The sequence below is a fragment of the Passer domesticus genome, chromosome Z (genome assembly GCF_036417665.1).
Source record: "Passer domesticus isolate bPasDom1 chromosome Z, bPasDom1.hap1, whole genome shotgun sequence".
In the NCBI taxonomy this organism is placed as follows: Eukaryota; Metazoa; Chordata; class Aves; order Passeriformes; family Passeridae; genus Passer; species Passer domesticus.
The window spans coordinates 25,721,909-25,741,712 of NC_087512.1; the positions used below are offsets into that span (position 1 = coordinate 25,721,909).

At 36.6% G+C, this 19,804-nt stretch overlaps 1 protein-coding gene and 1 long non-coding RNA gene across 3 annotated transcripts in view; both read left to right on the plus strand.

The window, feature by feature from the left end:
- CERT1 (ceramide transporter 1) overlaps window positions 1–19,804 on the plus strand; it is an 80,011-nt gene that overhangs the window by 3,256 nt on the left and 56,951 nt on the right. For both annotated transcript variants that reach the window (XM_064403356.1, XM_064403357.1), the window contains exons 2-3: window positions 386–520; window positions 18,963–19,079. In XM_064403356.1, coding sequence (XP_064259426.1) covers window positions 386–520; window positions 18,963–19,079 — 252 coding nt within the window. The remainder of the gene's footprint in view (window positions 1–385; window positions 521–18,962; window positions 19,080–19,804) is intronic.
- LOC135291345 (uncharacterized) lies at window positions 11,911–16,835 on the plus strand. The gene is made up of 3 exons (XR_010354147.1): window positions 11,911–12,386; window positions 16,585–16,645; window positions 16,749–16,835. It is a non-coding gene; the product is annotated as an uncharacterized LOC135291345 (long non-coding RNA).

The following is a 19,804-nucleotide window of genomic DNA, read 5'->3' on the forward strand; positions in this document are numbered from 1 at the left end:
ACTTAAATCTTTTGGCCTAGCTCCAGCTTTTAAATCAGGTGCCTAAACTCGCCTCAGTCATTAATGTTTGATTTTTTTTCCCCCCTCCCCTTTTTTCCTCAATTTATGTCAGTACATTTATTGCCTTTATTGTGACTGACCTTGGCAGTGCAGTTGGAGTCCAGGTATCTGTTGTCTTATTGACCCTTCAAAACAACTGCTTTTTGGTTGCTTTGGGAGTTTGTAAAATTATTCTAGGATCTCTGAGGAGAAAAAAGTTCTAATTTAGAAAGAACTTGTAAAAATAAGTTACCTTTTTCTTCAGGCACTCAAAAGCCTAGAAAATATGCATCATTCTTTTATTGTTGTCTTTCTGTTGGCTGATCTCTGGAAAATTTTTTTACAGTGGACCAACTACATTCATGGGTGGCAGGATCGATGGGTAGTTCTGAAAAGCAACACACTCAGTTATTACAAGTCTGAAGATGAAACAGAGTATGGCTGCAGAGGCTCTATCTGTCTGAGCAAGGCTGAGATTACAGTAAGTACAATTTTATTATTGACATGATTCATGTTTTGAAGTGCTATATATTTGTGTCTGGTGAAAGCAAACATGGGTATGGCAAATTCTTAAAGGTCATCTGCTTATGACATTGGTGTCGGTGGAACACTGTGGAGCAGGGCAAGGAGTTCCTAAAGCTGAAACAAACTCTTTTAATTTGTGGCTTCGGCAAGCAGCTTTTCTTTTCTTACATTAGAGGGTTTTGTGGGTGGATTGTCTGCCTCTGAAGGGTGCAAAAATTTCTCTATAGGTCAATTGAAGACCCCAGACCAACTTCCCATAGGAGGTACCATCCTTCACAGTCTTTGCTTTAGAAAGAGGGTAGTGGTTCTTTGTTTGTGGTTGTTGACTTTCTGAACACAGCTCTGTCGGTTTCCAGCATAAAATATTCTGTGCTTCTTTCTCTGAACAAGTTAGTGTGTTGCTGTTTTTGTCAAATGCTAAAAGAAGGTTTGGAATAGACTGGTAAGAATAAAGAGCCTTTATATAAATGAGCGTAAGTGTTATGACGAGTGGATGAGGGGGCTGGGGTTGCTTAGGCTGGAGAAGAGGAGGCTGTGGGGGGACCTTATGGCCCTCTTAAACTATCTGCAAGGAGGTTGTAACAAATTGTATTTCAGTCTCTTCTTCCAGGTAGGAAGTGGATGGATGAGAGTAAATGCCCTCAGGTTGTCTAAGGGGAGGTTTAGATTACACAGTAAAAATGCTTCTACAGATAGGCTGTAAAATGTTGAAACAGGATGCCCAGGGTAGCAATGGAGTTGCCATCCCTGCAAGTGTCAAAAAAGTGTTGATATGGCATTTGATGGCATGGTTTAGTGGTGAATGTGGTGGTGCTGGATTGGTGGTTGTACTTGATAACATTAACGTTTTTCCCCAACCTTTATGACTCCATTAAAAATGAAAAGGATTAATTTGTCTTAGAAGATAAAAAAATCTGCTTTTTTGGCTTTCAGAATTACAATACACATTATGACTATGGTTGTCAAATAGCATGCTGCAGTCTTTCTGCAATATCATTAAATAGTCTGTCCAGTTATGTGATTTAGAGTAAAAATAGCCAGACTTTCACATACAGACAAATTCCTAAAGTACCAGTGTTAAATCTTAGCATGTATATTCTTATTCCACCAAATATATGGAATTTTTCAAGTTGAATTAAGGATGATGAACAAGAAGTATTCTTCCTTACTGATAATAAGCTTACAAAGAGAATTTTATTTAACGCCTCTTGGTTTAAAAAAAAAGGGCTGGATTGATTACATAAACTGGATGTATTTTGGAGAAAAGCTTGTGAAGAAAAGGAAGTTTTTGCATTTAGATGTCTGGCAAGTATTGTTGTCATCTGAAAATTCAAACAGATTGTACAATGTGTTTTATTTTTTTGAACTGTTTGCACTTCTAGAACTTCCTCAACATGTGGCTTAATCAGGATTTGATTGTACATGACAGTCTCTAGGAGTTCTCACTGAGGTGTATCTATGGCAGCCTGAGCCTATGATTCAAACTTCCAAAAATCTCTCAAGAGGCAAGAGCTTAGCATGCCAACCAGGCAGAGACAGGAAGGTAGTGGCAAGGATGTAGCCAAAGGGCATTTGCACGCATGCTGTACAGCACATCTCAGCAGCTTGAATTCCAGCTGTGGTGGTGGAGTGAGAGGTTATAGGGATACCACTATTGCTGCTGGAATGTTTTGGTAAATTGCAGTTTACAAGGGGAAGCTGGCAAGCGTGTCTTCAGACTAGGATGTATGAAACCCTGGAACTTCTTACAGGTACCTTTTCTCTTTTTCTCTCTGGCACTTGTTAGATATGGTAACTTGGAGTTGAATTGATGCATCTATTTTTTAAGTTCTTGAACTTCTTGAATACATGGAGAAAGAATTAAAAACAACTACAGCTCTAAAGGTTAATCGGATATTTTAGTTCTGTTTTTGTTCAGGCTCATGCTTTGTGAATGGTAGTTGACAGTTCATTTGGTAGATGGTATTCCTGAAAGCTAGTAAGTTCCAGTTAATTATATCTAGCTGCAATTAAAGTTATTGTTGTGGAAATTTTAAAAGTTGAGGAATACTATTGGATCATTTCATGTCTCTAGAATATAGAAATATACTTTTGAAACTGTCTTGTAATGATTCTCTCTTTGTTTTTCAGAGGTTGTGCTTTAATGCCATAGTTTTAGCATTGATGCTTCTGTTGCTTCTGCAACATTAATAGTTGTTTGGTAGCAAATTGAATATTGTATTTTGTATTCAAGTTAAAACTTAGGTTTTCAATTGAAAATTGATTATGCTCAAAGATAAATGTTTAAGATATTCTTCCTGAGGCCCATAGTTGATCTTTACTTTTGTATCCTCATAGTGTCTTCAGTAACTATAACTTTCTACCATGTATTTAAATGCATAGGAAAACACCAATAGCTGATAAAATAAGTGTTGAAATGATAATGCATGGAAACTACCTTTGCTCTCAGTGGAACTTACTATTTACTGAATTATTGGTAATTAATTTGGTAAGGAGGGGATGTCAGGTTTCTTATTGGCTTAATTCAGTTGCACTGATTTGATGTAGTTGAGATCTTAAACATTTTTCAGCAATCTTTCACTATACTCCTAAGTTCAGTTTCCCGTGATCTTTCAGATCCAGATTCAGAAGTATTAACTACTTCTATCTCAACCTGTTGCATTTCAGTTTTCTGTAGTATGAGATGGTGTTAACTGTAATGTTCCCTTGTAGGAAAGTAGCTGGATTTTCATAAAGCTTTTAGGCACTTGGATTAGGTATGCATGTTTGAATCTGATGGGGAATGTAATGATTTTTTGTGCATAGTTAACTCTACTGCTACTATAGAATGATGACATTTTGTTAATATATAAGCATAAATTTGGAAGTTTTCTGTCACTGAGTAGTATTACTGTACTTTCAGCAATGAAGATGAGTCTAATTATAAGTTGTAGTATTAATTGAGACATGAATATTGTATGTAGAAACCCATGTTGCTTCTGCTCTTGTTGTATTATTTGTATTTTACTGGGTAGGGATTGATAGATAATTTTACAGGAATATTTTGTAAGACACTCACCTCTTCTCTTATTTGATGACAGAATACTAGTTAAATTTGTGCTTATTAGCATAGTTTTTTTGTGTTTCAAGTGCAGAATTATACCCTCACACGTCCAGAAAAGGTATGGCCATGTGACAGTAACCTTTCATTGAATGGAAGATATGAGATCTGGTTAGACTACTGGGACTGAAAAGAGCTAATTTCTCTGGAATAGATGAACAAAGGATGAATATTTATTGTATTGTCATTGGATTACATCAAGTAATGAACTGGCCATATGAATTAAGTTTGGGGAAGGATGATGAAAGTCAGTGTATGATGTTAGGTGACTTGCTTTTATCCACATACGACAAGACACCTCAGAGGTGTTTAGTTGATTTATAACAGGCTGGAGGCTGAAAGATGAAAGTTCTGGTATATGGTCGGTGAATGAGATGAAATTATGTATATTACAAAAAGTTCATATATGGACAAACTTAAGCTTTGTTATATTAATCTAGCCTGTGCTAAATTACTGCTGTTGATGGTACTCAGTGGCCAGTTGGTCTTTATTAAGAATATCCTTCTTTATTTTAAAGTTTTGTTGTTCATTCATTCTTGAGGTCAGACTTCCAGTGGGGAATTCTGTGTACAAGGTTAAGAATGCATGTTCATGGCAGTCGTGTGAATGTGGATCTCTGGGGCATGGTTTTGGAGTTGGAAAGTCTCGGGTGTGTTATTAAAAGAGCAAAAAGAAAATGCCCTGTAGGTCTGGAAGTTCAACTTTTAGGCAACCTGGTCCATAAGGTTGTGCTGTCTTTACTTTGATTGCTGTGTCTGTTCTTACAGTGCCATCGCCACTGTTGTACAGAGTGACTTGCACTAATTCATGTAGTCACAGCATGATAAATCAAGAATAAAATTGTATGCTCTGCCCCCACTTTAGGCAATGTAAGAGGAAGGCCAACATTAATTTGATCATGATAGGAATTTATATTAATAGATTCTCAAAGCTCTTTATAGAGTTCTTAATAACAAAGTGTTTATCTGATGAATTTTAGGGGTTTTTTTTCTGGTCAGTAGCTTTTCTGCATGGATGTATTTGGAAGATATTAAAAAATGTGTAGAGAAATGTAACGCTTGGTAAAATTTTAAGAGTGCTTAAACTCAGCTGTGTGTGAACTTTGTATTTTTTGTCCCTAGAGGTGACTATGTATACAGGAAGAGTTCCAGAAACTTATGTTCCAACTTAAAACTTCAGCTTTTCTACTGATAGAATCTATATTTGCCGTGTAGCTTTAATCAAGTGATTGATATTAATCTTCTTTCCTCTGTGTCTTATTTATGTAGAAAAACTTCTTGGTTTTAGTTGCTTAAACCAGATGCAATAACTGTGATGCAATGGTTTTCCTTGGCTTTGGTTATACTGCAATGATGTATATACATATCAAAACCTTTATGGAAACTTGCTGTTGATTTGTAGTTTGGGGTTTTTGGAGTAGTTTGTTTTTCAGTTGTGTTGTAAAGAGACAATTAGACAGCTCTGTGGAAATGCCTGAGCTAGGACTGCACAATAAATTCAGTTTGAATAGTGGAGATACTTTCAAGTAAACATGTTTGCTGGGGATTTTTTCTTCCAGAAGCAGCAACTGGAAAGCACAGTTGCTTAATGAAGGCTGTAATAACATTTTATATTAATACAAAATTGCAAGCCAGCCTTTTAACTTTAGAATGAACTTCTAAAAGGTGTGGGAATTGAGAATCTATTATGAATATCTAGAGCTCAGGAAAGGCAAGAGAATAGAAAATGGAAGTCTGTCTAAGGGACAGCTTAGTGAATTGTCTTAGCTTTTTTTCCTTTCTAAGTAGTAGTAAATTGTTATTGTAAAGAACTTCATAAATATTCATTTTATAAATTAGAACAGATGTAAACGTGTTACTTTCAGTTTACAAAGCGGACAAGAACATTGTACACGAAAGAGCTAAACTGGCAGTTTTGAGTTTTAAATTTCTCATTTCCTTATATATAGTTTGAAGAGAGATGGACATGTTTGTATCCAATAATCAACCACTAAAAATAAAAATTTTGCTCCACTTTTTAAAGATATGGTTAGTTGAACAGCTACCTTTCCTCACTCTAGTAGTATTTCTGTTTTATTTATAGAGCGATACCACCGTTAATAATTGGGCACTTGTGAGAGGAAGTACAAATTGACATTTTTAAAAATAGATTGACAAGTTAACAGAAAATGCTTCATGCCCTTATCAATTAAAACACATGCAGAACTTTCCAGTTTTTTTCACAGAAACGTCAAACCTACAAATCTCTAAGTTTTTATTATAAAGATGTGTATTTTTAATTGAAGGAGATGTCAGTGCTTAGTAGCATGAAAAATCATGTCTTGCAAAGCAGACTTTCAAAAAGTAATCTTGACATTAAGAATATATTGATGTGTTTAAAGTTTTACACTTTATACAATGTGAAATCTAACAGTATTTTGGACTCTGTTGATGTGGTAGTGTATAGAAGTGGTATAGAGTAAATAAAGTTTGGATTTACTTTTTTTTCCTAGCTACTGTATCAAAATTTGATCTTGCTAAGATACCTGCTTATGATAAAAGAATGCTGTAATTGCAGTTTGTATCTACTGTTAGGTTTGCTTGAGTTTGTTGCTAGTTAAGTTGAATGGGAACAGATAGGTGTTTGTGAAAGTGTGAAAGTTTTTATTAAAAAGGCTAAGCCATCAGAACATGCCCTAGGCAGAAACACTAGCAGTAAATTTGTAGTAGATGCTAATTGCTTGGGTAAAATATTGTTTCCAAATGTCTGAGGCTGGAAAACAATCTGGTGTAAAATGACATGATGGGCATTTAATTGAATAATTAATTTTCTGTAATTTGATAAAGTGCCTTCTCAGCCTTAGTTACTAATAAAAAATTACCTGAGTAAGCTAAGATTTACAATACAAGCCTTAACTAGGTTGGGGTTTATTTAGGTCATGTGGCAATTAGTACTGTTTGGCTTTGGTGTGTGTCTCTATCAAGTAGTTAAATCAGAACTGGTGGGAGATTTTGACTAAATGGGAAATGGACATTCTAAATAGAGGCAAATGTATTTAGGAGTACTTAGTCTCATGTGAAAGGCCTGAGGTGGTTTTGTTCTGGAGAGGAAAAGGCCATAGAGCAACAGGATAGGGAGGAAGGGAAAGGGAGTAAATGCCTTGGAGATAATGACACTGGGCTGCTGTTGGTGCAACACATGGAGTTCCTTGAAATACAGGATTTTGCTGGACAATTAGTTTTGGCATTCACATCTTCTGTACAAATTTGCGTATGCCTCCTGAGTTATCTGAACCAGCTGTTGATAGGTTGATGTGAAATGAAAATGTATGTGTATATTGAATTTCTATAAAGTGCTAATATCCTGGTTAAGCAAAAAATAATTATTTGGCATGGTGGAGAAATGGATGAGTTCTTCTGTAGTGTGTGTTGAAGAAATTAAGTCAGAAATGGAAAAATACACGTCCAGATCAGCTCAGTGAGGCTGTTCTTTGTACTATGATGCAGGTTCTGAAATGATTAAGATGTAAAAAAAAATCTACAATGTACATTAACCAAATATCTTACCCTTACTTAATATTGTTGAGGAATTAGTTTTTAGGATTTGAATATGATCATGTGTTACCACACTCCAGAAACTAGGGCTGTAATCCAGCAGTATTTCTGTCCTTTTATTATCAGAGAGAATATAGTTCCCCAACATGACTTTTTATTAAGATAATTAAATTCTAACACAGTTCATTATTTGATGTACACTTCAGGGTCATAATACTTGCCTGTGGGTCAGTATATTGGAGCAGTTTCATGCTGTGGAGTATTTCTTGCAGATGTATACCAAGTTTTGAAAAATTCTACTGGTTTAGGTATTAAAGCTATGATTTTATAGCTCAGCAATTTTTTCTATGCTACTTGCAATCCATATTCTTGCTTAATCTGAATTTCTATGCATTTTGGTAAGATTGATTTATAGTTGATTTCTTGCTCATGAATATGGTTGGTTCATATGTCACCCCCTCCAGGGCTGTACTGTTGCTCAACAGTCGTCTTAGGCAACTGCTGTTTATTATCTGGTGTGTCTTGTGGTAGCTGTTAATGACGTTTTCAACAGCTCTGTTGAGGTTTTGTACAGTATTAGACCTTACTTTTGGATATGCATTCATAGAATATGAAGTCAAAAAGTCAGAATACTTTTCATCTGCCAATATGCAGCTGCCAATATGCAGCTGGCCATCTCTTTTTTAGATGCTTTCTGAAGCTTAACTGCGCTTCTTTCTGTTCATACATTCAAAATAATTTGTCATAGATGACTGCTTGAATGTTGTTTTCTTCTTCTCCCAGTTCATCATCTTGTCTCCTCCTTTAGGTGTATACTTCAGTTGCTATTTTCCCATGCTCACGTTGAATTCTAGTTAGGGTGAAATCAATCAAGTAATGTGGCCAATTCCACCACTTTTTAAATCTGTTTGATGTGTTCTGCCTCTCAACTGAAGCCCATCATTCCTTAGTTAAGAGGACTAGTTGGAACAGAATTTACTACCCCGGGTCTCCAGGTACTTAACTGAGGTTGTACTCTAAGTGGTGTCCAATATGTCCTTAAAGCTTGTTCAGTTGCTGTCTTTTAAGGACAAGTGTTGCTCTTTCTTAAGTTCTCTTTTACAGCTCTTTCAAAACTAATTATGTGTGCATATATAGATCTATATGTATACACATGCAAATATATATTAAAGAATTAGAGGTAGCTGTGATGGCAGAGTTTAGACTGACAGTTCAGGTCAATTTTAAACTTTAGAATGAAAGCTTTTAGATTGACATTCATTAGCAACATGCCTTTTCCTTTTAATTAGTTCTTGCATATTGTTAATTATTGCTGTAAGTTACTTATTACACAGTAACCATTATCATCTTGTGTTCAAAGCAGTCACTTTAGACTTACATCCTAAATTACCTGTAGCTGTGCAGTACCATCTAGCCACTACAGTATTTCTAGCCTGATATCTTTGTTCTTGATGATCCTAGTTGCTGAGGTGAAGGTAACCTAATTGGAGAACTCTTAAGTGAGGAATGGGGAAGGTTGGATGACAGGACGGGTATAGAACTGAAGCATACATCTTTTGCCAAAACACACACACAGGCCCTGTTGCGGTGTGATGTCATGACTTGCCTCAGTTTCCCCTGGTTAGTCCCATCAGTGATATTGGTACACTCCAATAGGCCCAAATCAAGATCTTTTGTAAGCATCTTTTAATATATGACTGGAGTGCTGTGATACTGGAGAGGTGGTCCTTTCCCAGGCTGCAGCCTTATGGCTTCCTTGCCCTGTTGCACAGCTGTTTGTGTGTTTTCTTTTAAGTAGCCACTGCTACCAAGAGCAAAATCATCTTCCCAGCTGTGGAGGTTGCATGTTTTCACTAACTGGTATATGACCGTTAAGGAATTGTTTATGGTTCTAGGGCTATGGCTTTTCATCTGTGTCCATAGTTTCCAGGTCTTTGATATCTCATGCTTAAATTTTGTATCATAACAAGAGACACCTGGTTCCAAGGTCTAGTTGATAGAGCCAGTTTTCATAACAAGTTAATGAGATCAGCTCAGGTCTGGGAATTGCACAGTTAGCAAGTCCTGTTGCTAATAATGTTCATACTGCATTTATAGAAATGCTTACACAGTTGTACTGTGTTAAGTTGCTTATGTTTGGATTCAAACCAAGCTAATCTTAAGTCTTAGTGTGGTGCTTCTGCAGGTACATCAGGCCTTTATCCTAGTTGGAATGCCACTGATTTCCTAGAACAGGAATTTCCATTCCCATCGCCATGAATCTAGGTCCAGAATGTTGTATTCTATCTGTCAGCTCAATACAGTGCTATGAAGCATGGCTTTTCTGTTAGGGTGGAGTACCTTCTCTGGATATTCACTCGTAGTTTACTTGTGGAATCCATATTGTTCTCTTGCCAGTGGTGTATGTGAGAGTGCTGGGTCTCCTGTGCCACACACTGCAGTACATTGTGTGAGGTACAACTAAATTAATCAATATATAAATACTTGTCTTAGGAGTGCAGCAGTGTGAGTGTGATTCCTGCTCCTATATTTGACTGTCCAGTAAAATTAACCTTTAAGAAAAGTGGCTCATACAGTTTTTCTGTATTCTCTAAAGTTGATACAAAATTGCTTGGCTTCCTTCCTGTTAATTAATCTAGTTTCTTGTTGTATATTATGTGGTTCCTAAGAAGTTTAACATAGTGATCTGTATCAATTCTAGCTTGATGTTTTTCTACAGTTTTTTTCTGTGGCTGATGCATGTTGTTGGTGGATAATGCAAATATTTTGTTCCAAGTGGAAACCTGAGGAGTATCGTATGTATTTGTTTGCAGGGGATTCACTTAGACTTAGTTCTCACCAAAGTAATAACATGTATGCTTCCATTTCCATAACTGATAGTTAGCTCTAAAGGTAAGTTCTATAAGTTAGACCAAGTTTCAAGTTCTTCAGACTATGTTTAAACAGGACAGGCCCATTAGTTATATCCTGTTATATCCTACAGGCCCAGAGTTATATCCTCTCTGTGTGTCTCTAAATCTGTTAATACCAGTTTACTAATCCATGGAACTTTTACATGTATCTGTATTCACTAGTAGATCACTTAGGGTGACAGCTGCAAGCACATGCTGGTTTACAACTATTTCAACCTTGCCCTCTTTCTTCTAGTAACACAGTGCCATTCCATGTCTTTGAATACTTTTTAGGTGACATTTCAAGTACACATTTGTTATACTCTATGTCTTGCTATTTAGTAATTGTTTTTTCAGTAGGCAATTGAAAATAGCAGTGTCGGGGGTATGTTTACATATAAACCAACACAGCATGACTACCTACCAATTCCACTTCATTAACACAAAAAATAATTTGATAAAATACTAATCTAAAAGATTATATCATGTAAGATACTGTCCTGTAAGATAGATTAATTCTTCACAAATAATTATGATTTTTTTTAATATAATCAATTTCTGTATCTGAATTTATTTGGCAGATGTGCAGAAAAACAGATTGACCAGGTTTACACCTGAGATCTGTAATTTCAAATTTTAAGTGTGGTTTCAGTGCTGAAGTAACATGCAATGTATACTTGATCCAGACTTAAAAGGAAGGTTCTCCCATGAGAGAGCTTCTTTGCAATGGATTAAACCAAGCTAATTTTAAATTTGCATACTATGCTAACAAACTAACTTTAAATTCTGCTTATATGCACTCCTTTCACTGGCCACTACCTTAACTAGGTTTTGAAAAGAAGAGATCATTATTTAGAAGAAAATTTAGTGTTTAAAGACATTTTGAGAAGAAAATATCCTGACTCAAGACCTGAAGCAGAATATTTGGGTAGTAGCAAATAATGTAAAAACATTGAATAGCTTTTATGTTTTTAAGCCTATTTTCTTTGTAAGTTTTTTTCCTACATGTGGAAATATGCTATTATGAGAAAGTTTTCTTTTTAATGTGCTAATGAGCAAGAAGTTAGATATATCCCATGTTTTGCCCCTAAAGGTTTATCACTTCCAATAGGCATAGAACTGTCTTATTTACTGGCCTGTAAAGCAAGCTCCTAATCAAAAACTCCTAATCTGTCGTAAAAAAATAGTACAAGTAAATGTAAAAAGAACACAACCAGTCAGTGTAACTAAAAAGTGGGTTCTTATTGTTTATGAATAACAACAAGGAAAGACGAGACATTGTAGTCTAGTGTTTATATTAGGTTTTGATGGGAAACCGGAATTTTGTGTTGTGACTCTTGGTAGACTTTCATTTGCCAGATTTGTGGATCTCCTTGGCTTTTCTGTGGGGCAGCAGGGCGCAAATATTGCAAATATAGAAAATTGGAACTTGTAATGTCTTTTGGGACTTCAGTACATTATTAATAATATGTATTATAAGTAATGAAGTACAATGCTTTCCTTAAGTTGTTCCCTCCTGAGGCTCAGATCCACAATAGATATTGATATTTAAAAAATCCTTGCAAAATTAATTACTTCAGTGTTTGTAGTTCTAGAGCCAAGTGTTGTCAAAAATTCTTCATAGTGAGAGAAGGATCTTGATGAGCTGTTATGATTGCACTGAATATATGTCATGGGGCTGGGGTCTGCTATGCAGCCTCTGTAAGGAGACTCCTGGTTGTCCTGCACAGAACATGGTCAGCTTCAGGGGTCGCAGTGCAGGGCACAGCTGAGCCTCACAGCCACTGTGTGACATCTCAAAGTAAACAGAGTTAAATGGCAAAAATGCTGCTCGGCAGCGTGTAAGAAAGAGAGGAGTGAGGAAAAGGTGTGAGAAACAGCTGGCTGGGCAGGAAGAGATGCACTAGCCACAGAGTGAGGTCCCCTGCAGTCTGTAGAGGAGAGTGTTGTGCAGGAGTTTTTGGTGTAACCTGTGCAGAGAATCACACCAGTCCAGATGACAACACTGCAACCTGTTTAGAACCCAACAGTGGCTGCTGGATATGTCTTAACAAAGCCTGCAGCTTCCAAAGACCCCATGCTGTAACAGGTTTGGCCTGAAGAATTGCAGTGATGGATACAATCCTTGCTGGGGCATGTGAAAGCATGAGGAAGGAGTGGCAGAATTAAAGTGTTAGACCGTAGTCCTCTTTCCCAATCCTCCTGTGCTTCTCTTGTTTCTCACCATCCAACTCTACTTTGCAGTAATTTAAGTCAGTTTTCCCTAAATCAAATCTGATCGACCACACTGGCAGTAGGTAAGTGGTCTTTCTGTCTTTATCTTGACCCATGAGCTTTTCAGTGACTCTGGAGAGAAATACACTAACTTGAAGAATACTGCTATTTAGTATTCAATAAGGCATGAATAACCATGATTTGACTGGCCTTGTCCGGTAAAATCCTAACCACACATAATATTATTATTTATATATAATTTAATAAAACACACATTGTGATTCAGCTGATAGAATTTTTCCATTGATGACTTTAAGTAATAATCACCATGTAGAATGCAACTTTAAAATCATGTGAGTAGTACTTCATTTCACTACCTTTCTGTTCAAAGTTTTTTTGAAAGTTAGCATGTTTTCAGCCATTTTATATTTTGGAAGCAGGGGACAAGTTCTTCACAGTTTGAATCTCATGAATTAAGTGTTTTTGAAAAATAATTTTAAGATGTGCACTCTTTAAAACTTGGTGTTTTATTTGCTTTTTTCTAGTTAACTAATGGCAGCCTTTGCCAGTTCCAAAGTGGTTTTACACGGTAGCCGAAATACAATTCACATGTGTGCTTTTAGAGCTAATTCCTTCACACTGCAGTAAACTTTTAGTTTAGTAAACTTAAAGTAAAGCCCCCTTTTTTTGGGGGGGTTTTGTTAGCATCTCAACATAGGTACATGTACAATGTGTTCATAAAACTTTTTCTTTTTTTTCCTGGTATCAAATAGGCTCCTTTTTCCTTTATTCTCGTAGTCAAAGTATGTACTTCAGTGTTAGCCTCAATTCCCAGTAACTGCAATGTTTTCTTGCTTTGATACATGCTGCTTACTGAGAATCATGGAGTGATTTTTTACTTTTCTTTATTTAATGTTGTTACCTGCTACATTGCATTGCTTTCCCTTTTTCTATTCCATCAAGTTAACTAATTTTTAAGGTGCTCATTATCTTAATTCTATAGCTTATCATATCTTTAGCTTCTCTTTTTTTAACATAGGATACTGATGTTGTCCATTGTATCCTAAATTATCACATGCACATCTCTCCCTTTAACCAGTTTGCTGCCTTCTGTTGTGAGTTTTCCTTGCTTATGGATGAATACAGTGCTCTTTTGAACTTCTGTCTGTTTCAAAAGTAGTACTATGTTACAGACGCAGTTTATTTTATTCTGATCATGGCTTGTGCCCCTCTGTCCTTTCTTGTCCTATCCATATTATCCTGGAGTGATCTTCTGAATTTCATGTTGAAAACTTGAGAGGATAGAGGTGGTTTTGGCATTTGAGTGAATACATCCAGGTCCAGAACATATGGAATGAGCTGTGAAAACAAATAAGCAAATCTGTAGGTTGGTGGTAACTGCTCTGAACATTTGGCTTTTTTTGTGAAGGAAGTGGTAGTTTGTTCAGTTACTTTGTAACTGGGGAATTTCAGGAAGTTGAAGAACAGTGCAAAAAGGATGCTTTTTCCTGAATGCCATGGGAATTGTAAAAAGCTAACCAGTAGATAAATTGTACCTTGCATGGTAGGACAGTGACACTGTTCACATGGGAAAAGTTGTGTGTTCAGCTTTGTTGAGCTGGAAGAGTTGTTTATGAATAGTTACAGTCTGGCTTGTATCTCATTTTCTAGAGTATAACTTTTCATGTCTACTTTTATAAGAGGTATTTAAGTTGAAACTGGTGAAAAGATTTACAGGCCTATTAACATGAAGATGCAGGCAGATAGACATCAGAGTTGCAGAGTGGTGTTTCAGTATTTCCTCAGCAGATGAAGCAAAGGGCAAAATGCACCAAGTTGTATTCCAGGTGGAAAAGAAGTGATTGCCGGGTGGTTTGTCCCCATACACATGCTACATGCAAAACAAAACAAAAAAATCTGCAGGCATGAGTTACCGCATTTGTATCAATGAAATATATGCAAAATACTTGTTCGTTTTACTAGATAAGGTTCTTTTTTGCTTCTTAAAAGCTGAGTATTTGCTTTTTTAATAGCTTGAGGTACTCTGATATAAAGCATATATGTGTAGGCCATTTTTCAAAGAAAAAACCTGGAGTTTGATTACCAAAACTTGGATTTGTTTTCCCAATTTTCAGTTAAGTAACTTCTGATTGACACCATACTCAAACCCACTCAGAAAGAAAGAATGTGAAGTTCTCTTAACTTGCTTTGAGTTGCACTAAGAGAAGCAAAGGGGAATTATCAGGTTTCTGTTTTAGGTCAGGCTAGATGACAGCCTCTGTTGAATTTATGCTAGTGACATTCATGTCTGAGATCTAAGGAGTTGTAATTTTCATTTTCTGTAGGCCTCTATTGTTTGTCTTGTGCCTTACTTCCCAGCTCAGGATTTTCTTAATAAGAAAAATCTTCAAAATTTTAAAATAATCTCAGCTTAGGTAATTTCTAGTTCTGCAATGAGAATAGTGGCAGAAGTACACTTTAATAATAGCAATATGCAGACTTGAGTTGTATCTGCTGTGAACCACCCTGGCTTTCCTCAGTAAGGAAAGGACAAAATGCCATTAACACCGTTTGGAGTAATGAGAGAGATCAAGCAAGAGTTTTTTTCATTCCAGCTTTGATTTAGAGGGTTTTTTTTTCTGTCATGGAGTACTCTTGAAGTTCATAAAGTACATGAAAACACTTAATCTTTCCTGTGTGATTTGCCTTAAACACCTGAACCAGTATTTTTCAAGCAGATACTGCTCTGAAGCTTGTTTTATGAACACCTCAGGCTTGACAGCTGTATAGCAGGAAGGATTTTGTGGCAGTGCAATCAGCTGTGACTCGTGAGACTGGGGCTGGCTACTGACTTCCTCAATAACTGTAAGCCAAGTGAGTGTTTTCTCATGTAAACTGTTCCTGCTTAGAAATGTTCAGAATTTATGAACTAGTGTCCATTAGTTTTGGAAAGATCTAGGATGCTTGAATACTTGGAATTGCTTTTGTTTCTGCAGGATTTTCTGCAGGTGCCTTGGAAAAAATCTTAGGAGTCCTACAGAAAGGCTCTTTGTGGATCCTGGATGCCTATTTATTGCAGCATGTTCTTAAATGGAATTATGATTTAGCTGTAGGGACTTTTTGTTGGTTTTGTTTATTTTTTAATGAGGGCTCTTGAAGGTGCTCTTGGCATACACAGAGATTACCTCTGCTACAGACACCTAAATCTGTGCTTAAAACTCGGCTTTGAAAATGCTGTAAATATTTTCAGGTGCCCCCATTCAAAGTGTCTTGATCTGAGTTTTATTCCCCAGTGCTCTCTCAATTTATGTATGTTGCTTGAGACTGCTGTGGGTTGGGAAAAAGCAGCTGTAAGTTCTCCAAGGTGCTTTAAATCCTGAGAATAGATAGTGAACTCCTACTTTCTTCCTGTTTCCTGCATAACATTCCTCTTTCTTACCTTATCTTTGTTGTGAAAGGTCATTAGGACATATCCTGGCCTCAGCACATGTCCTTAGCTTGTTACAGATGAAAATCCCTATTTATCCTCCAAGGTCCTGTCATGTGACTGGCTAAGAACTGTACCATTTTAAAACAGCTTCTGAGTAAAAAAGGGAAAAGTAACACTAGGGTAGAAACCATGACTCTCAGAAAGAAATGAGACCGAAATGAAATGAGTTGCGATCTACAGGAAAAAAGGTGAAGAGAAATGGAAAAGCATAAAGGAATCAAAGTAGTCTTATGAGAATGTTAGAAGAATAAAGGACAGACCTGAGAAGTTGTGAATAACACTTTGTGGTGTTTGCTAGATGCAGCTACAGAAAACAATAAAAGCTGTTATAGGCAGAGGTAAACCAGGGAAGTTTATCTGTAGGTCAGGGGGAGGAGAATATAACAAGTGCTGCCTATTATGTACTGAGTATGTAACTGTAAAGTAGCATACAGAAGTTTGCCAAGTTATCAGTGAAAATGAAATATGAACTCTGTACTGGTGGAGAAGGGGGTTAATCGACAACAACCTTATTTGTTCTGTGTTAAGAAAAGAACACATCACATGGTTCAGGTGATTTGTCTTTTGTGTTCTGTTAATTCAGTGTTCTTCCAATGAAACATGTTTTCCAAAAAAAAAAAAAAAAAGATCAGAGGAGAAGGATGATAAACAATTATTTCAGTTGCCAAAAATATGGAAAATGGGCAAATAATACATACTATTAAAATGGGTAAACAGCAAATCATGTATCACCTGCCAAACTTCCTTTTGAAGCACATTTAACCTTGCTAGTGGTTATTTCTTTTCTTTAGGCAACTAGATCTAACAGGATCATCTGATCAGCTGTACTTTTTTATAACGTGGAACTGCATGGTGAGCTGAGTATAACCCTAAACCTGATTTATAGAATCACAGAATATGCTGAGTTGGAAGGGATGCACCAGGATCACTGAGTCCAACTGCTGGTCCTGTGCAGGAGAGCTTCAAGAGTCCCACCGTGTGCCCGAGGGCATTATCCAAACACTTCTTGAACTCTGTCAGGTGTGGTGTTGTGACTGCTTCCCTGGGGAGCCTCTTCCAGTGCTCAACGACTCTCTGGGTAAAAAACTTACTCTCCTTATCCAAAATGAACCTCCCCTGACTCAGCTTCGTGCCACCTCCTCAGGTCCTATTGCTGGTCATGAGAGTGAAGAGATCAGTGCCTGCTTCTTTGTGAGGATGCTTCTTGTAAGGATGTTGAAGACCCACGATGAATTCTCCCCTCAGTCTCCTCCAGGCTGAAATGACCAAGTGACCTCTGCCTTTCATAAGGCTTCCCCTTCAGACCCTTCACCATTTCCATAACCCTCCTTTGGATGCTCTCTAGTAGCTTTATGGTTTTTTTATATTTCCATGCCTGAACCTGTCCACAATGCTCAAGGTGAGGGTGCCTAAATGCAGAGCAGAGCAGGACGATCCGCCCCGATCCCCTCCTTTGACTGGCTGGTCAATTATATGTATGTGCGCGTGTGTGTGTATATTTATAGTGTGTGTATATATATATATATATATATGACTTAGTCTCTTAACTACATGTACTGCAGAAGTGTTTACTCAGTAAATGGTAGAGAAAAGTGTTTAAAGTATTCTCCTCTCTGAGGAGGGTAGTGACTAAGACTTTGGGCACCTGGCATCCAGCCAGGGTCAGACAACATCGTGTCCCCTTTTACACCCTTTTGTCTGGTTCAGTGAAGGCAAAGGAGTGTATAGAACCAGTTTTGAAAGTTGATTGAATTTAATTAACTTGAGATGGTCAGGTATAAGGTAATTAGTAGCTGTAGTTGTTTGACTTGATTTTCAATTCTTTCAGTTACATAGGAAATTTTTCCTATGGGAAGTTTAAATTTCTTTAACATTGAACATTCAGATGTCTGAGAAAGTATATGGAGCTTTAAGCTGCTTATACTTTGGTTTTTTATGTACTTTTGTTAAACTCTTTCTAATTAATTTTTTAAATTTGTAATTTGTATTATGTTATACTTTTCTTCTTCCTTAGTATATTAAAAACAGAAAAAGAGAAAGGTGTGTGTTTGTTTATGTGAAAGTAGCTTCTGGCTTCCAAATTCTTTGAAAAAAAATTCTCACTAAAACTGGAATGGTGTGCATGAAAACAAATGAGACTTACTTTTAGGTTTTCTTTTGTGGAGTGTTTAGTCAGTGTTTAACAGTGTTTTAGTTTGTATTGGCAGTGTGGTCCTTGTGTTGTAAAGGATATTTCTAATACTTGTCTTCAGCATCTGGTACCAATATTTGTGGTCCTTCAGACTGTGTCACTAGCCTTTATCCTGGAGCCTGTTAGCCTCCTGCAGTTATTTTAATGTGTATTTTTCTTTGTATTCAATTTCAAAAAGGTGTTCAGCTATATCTGTATTACATGTCTTTAAAAATGGCTTTCAAAGATGAAGGGTGTGGGAAATACTGGGCTCAGTTGGATGTTTGCTAAGGAGTAACTTTGAATTGACTATGTCAGGGTACAGGGCAGATTAGATCATTGTTTCCTGTACTTTCCTTACCAGCTTCACTGTTGCATTAGTAAAAGCTTACTAGTATTTGAGGCATTGGAACTGAAAGTTAGATACAATTGAGTGGAGATGTGTGAAAGGATTGCATGTGGCTTCCAATTATCTGTGAAAATAGTCGAGGCAGAACATGTCACAGCTTGTAAGTTCCCGCTCTGACTTGTCATTAAGATATAGTCTGCTTTTATGGCTCTATCCTGGTATTTTTTTGCTATGATGTGTGTGTTTATCTAAGATTAATGCTGGTAGCACTAATGTTATGGAGTTCTCATCCTGTTTTGAAATTAAAATGTATATGTAGGAATATTTTCCAGTATGGTAGATATTTTTCTGAGGGATTTGTTTCAAAATATTTGAAAATATGGAACTTATTATGTATGGAATTTATTTATGAAAATTTTATTTATTAGAATGTATTACACAGGCATTTCTATTTCAGAAGACCAGCATCTTTCCTTATGAGAGTATATGTTCATTATTTGAGACAGCTACATAATACAGAATTTGGAATCTAGGATGAATTTGAGACAATATAGACAGATTTTCTAATTAGTGTTTGATTGTCAAAATCTGTGAGATAATGTTGATCATGTTGCTAATTTTAGCTACTCTTACACTCTCTTCTGTCACAGCCCCATGACTTCGATGAATGCAGATTTGATATCAGTGTGAATGATAGTGTTTGGTACCTCCGGGCTCAGGATCCCGACCACAGACAACAGTGGGTAGATGCAATAGAACAACATAAGGTATGTTATTGTCTATTTTCTAATTTCCACTCTCATTCCCTCATTAGATCAAGCATAGTGCTTGCAGAGAGTTTAAGCTTCCCTGTACAGTCATGAAAATGCTCACGGTATTTATGACAGGTAAACGCTCAAGATTGAACCTCTGTGTTAAATATGTTTAAAAGGAATTTACTTGTTCTTCACATAAGACTTTACTGGGTGCTAACAGCTGTGAGCCTTTCTTGAGCTCTCTAGCTTGAAACAAAAAAAGCTTTTATTATGTTTGAGTGATGTTTTCAAGGTTTTATCCATCTTCTCCCTGATTGCTGAATTGCTTCTTAGCTATCTTGTTTGTTTTACAGTCAGTTCTCCAAGTTATCATTCTGGTTTTGGGCTCCTTTTTTCATCATTTAACCACTTTTACTGTATCTGATCACTGAGTTTTGTCTCTTTGTCTTTTAAGGCACTGTTGTTCATCTGCATTGTTTTTCAGCTTTCTTGATCTGTTCTGTATATCTTCCAATTAATTAATTTCATTTTAAAAATACCTGACCTTCAAGCCCTTTAGGTCAGGTAGAAGATACACAAAACATCCATTATGTTTTCAGGTGTAAGATAGGCACTGTCCCAAGGTGTAGCATTAAACTACAATACCTAGCCCAGTGCAGCCTCTCAGTCTGGGTTACACAGGAATACAAATTGAAATAGATATCCAAGTAGGTATGAATTTTTACCTTCAGCTTCTT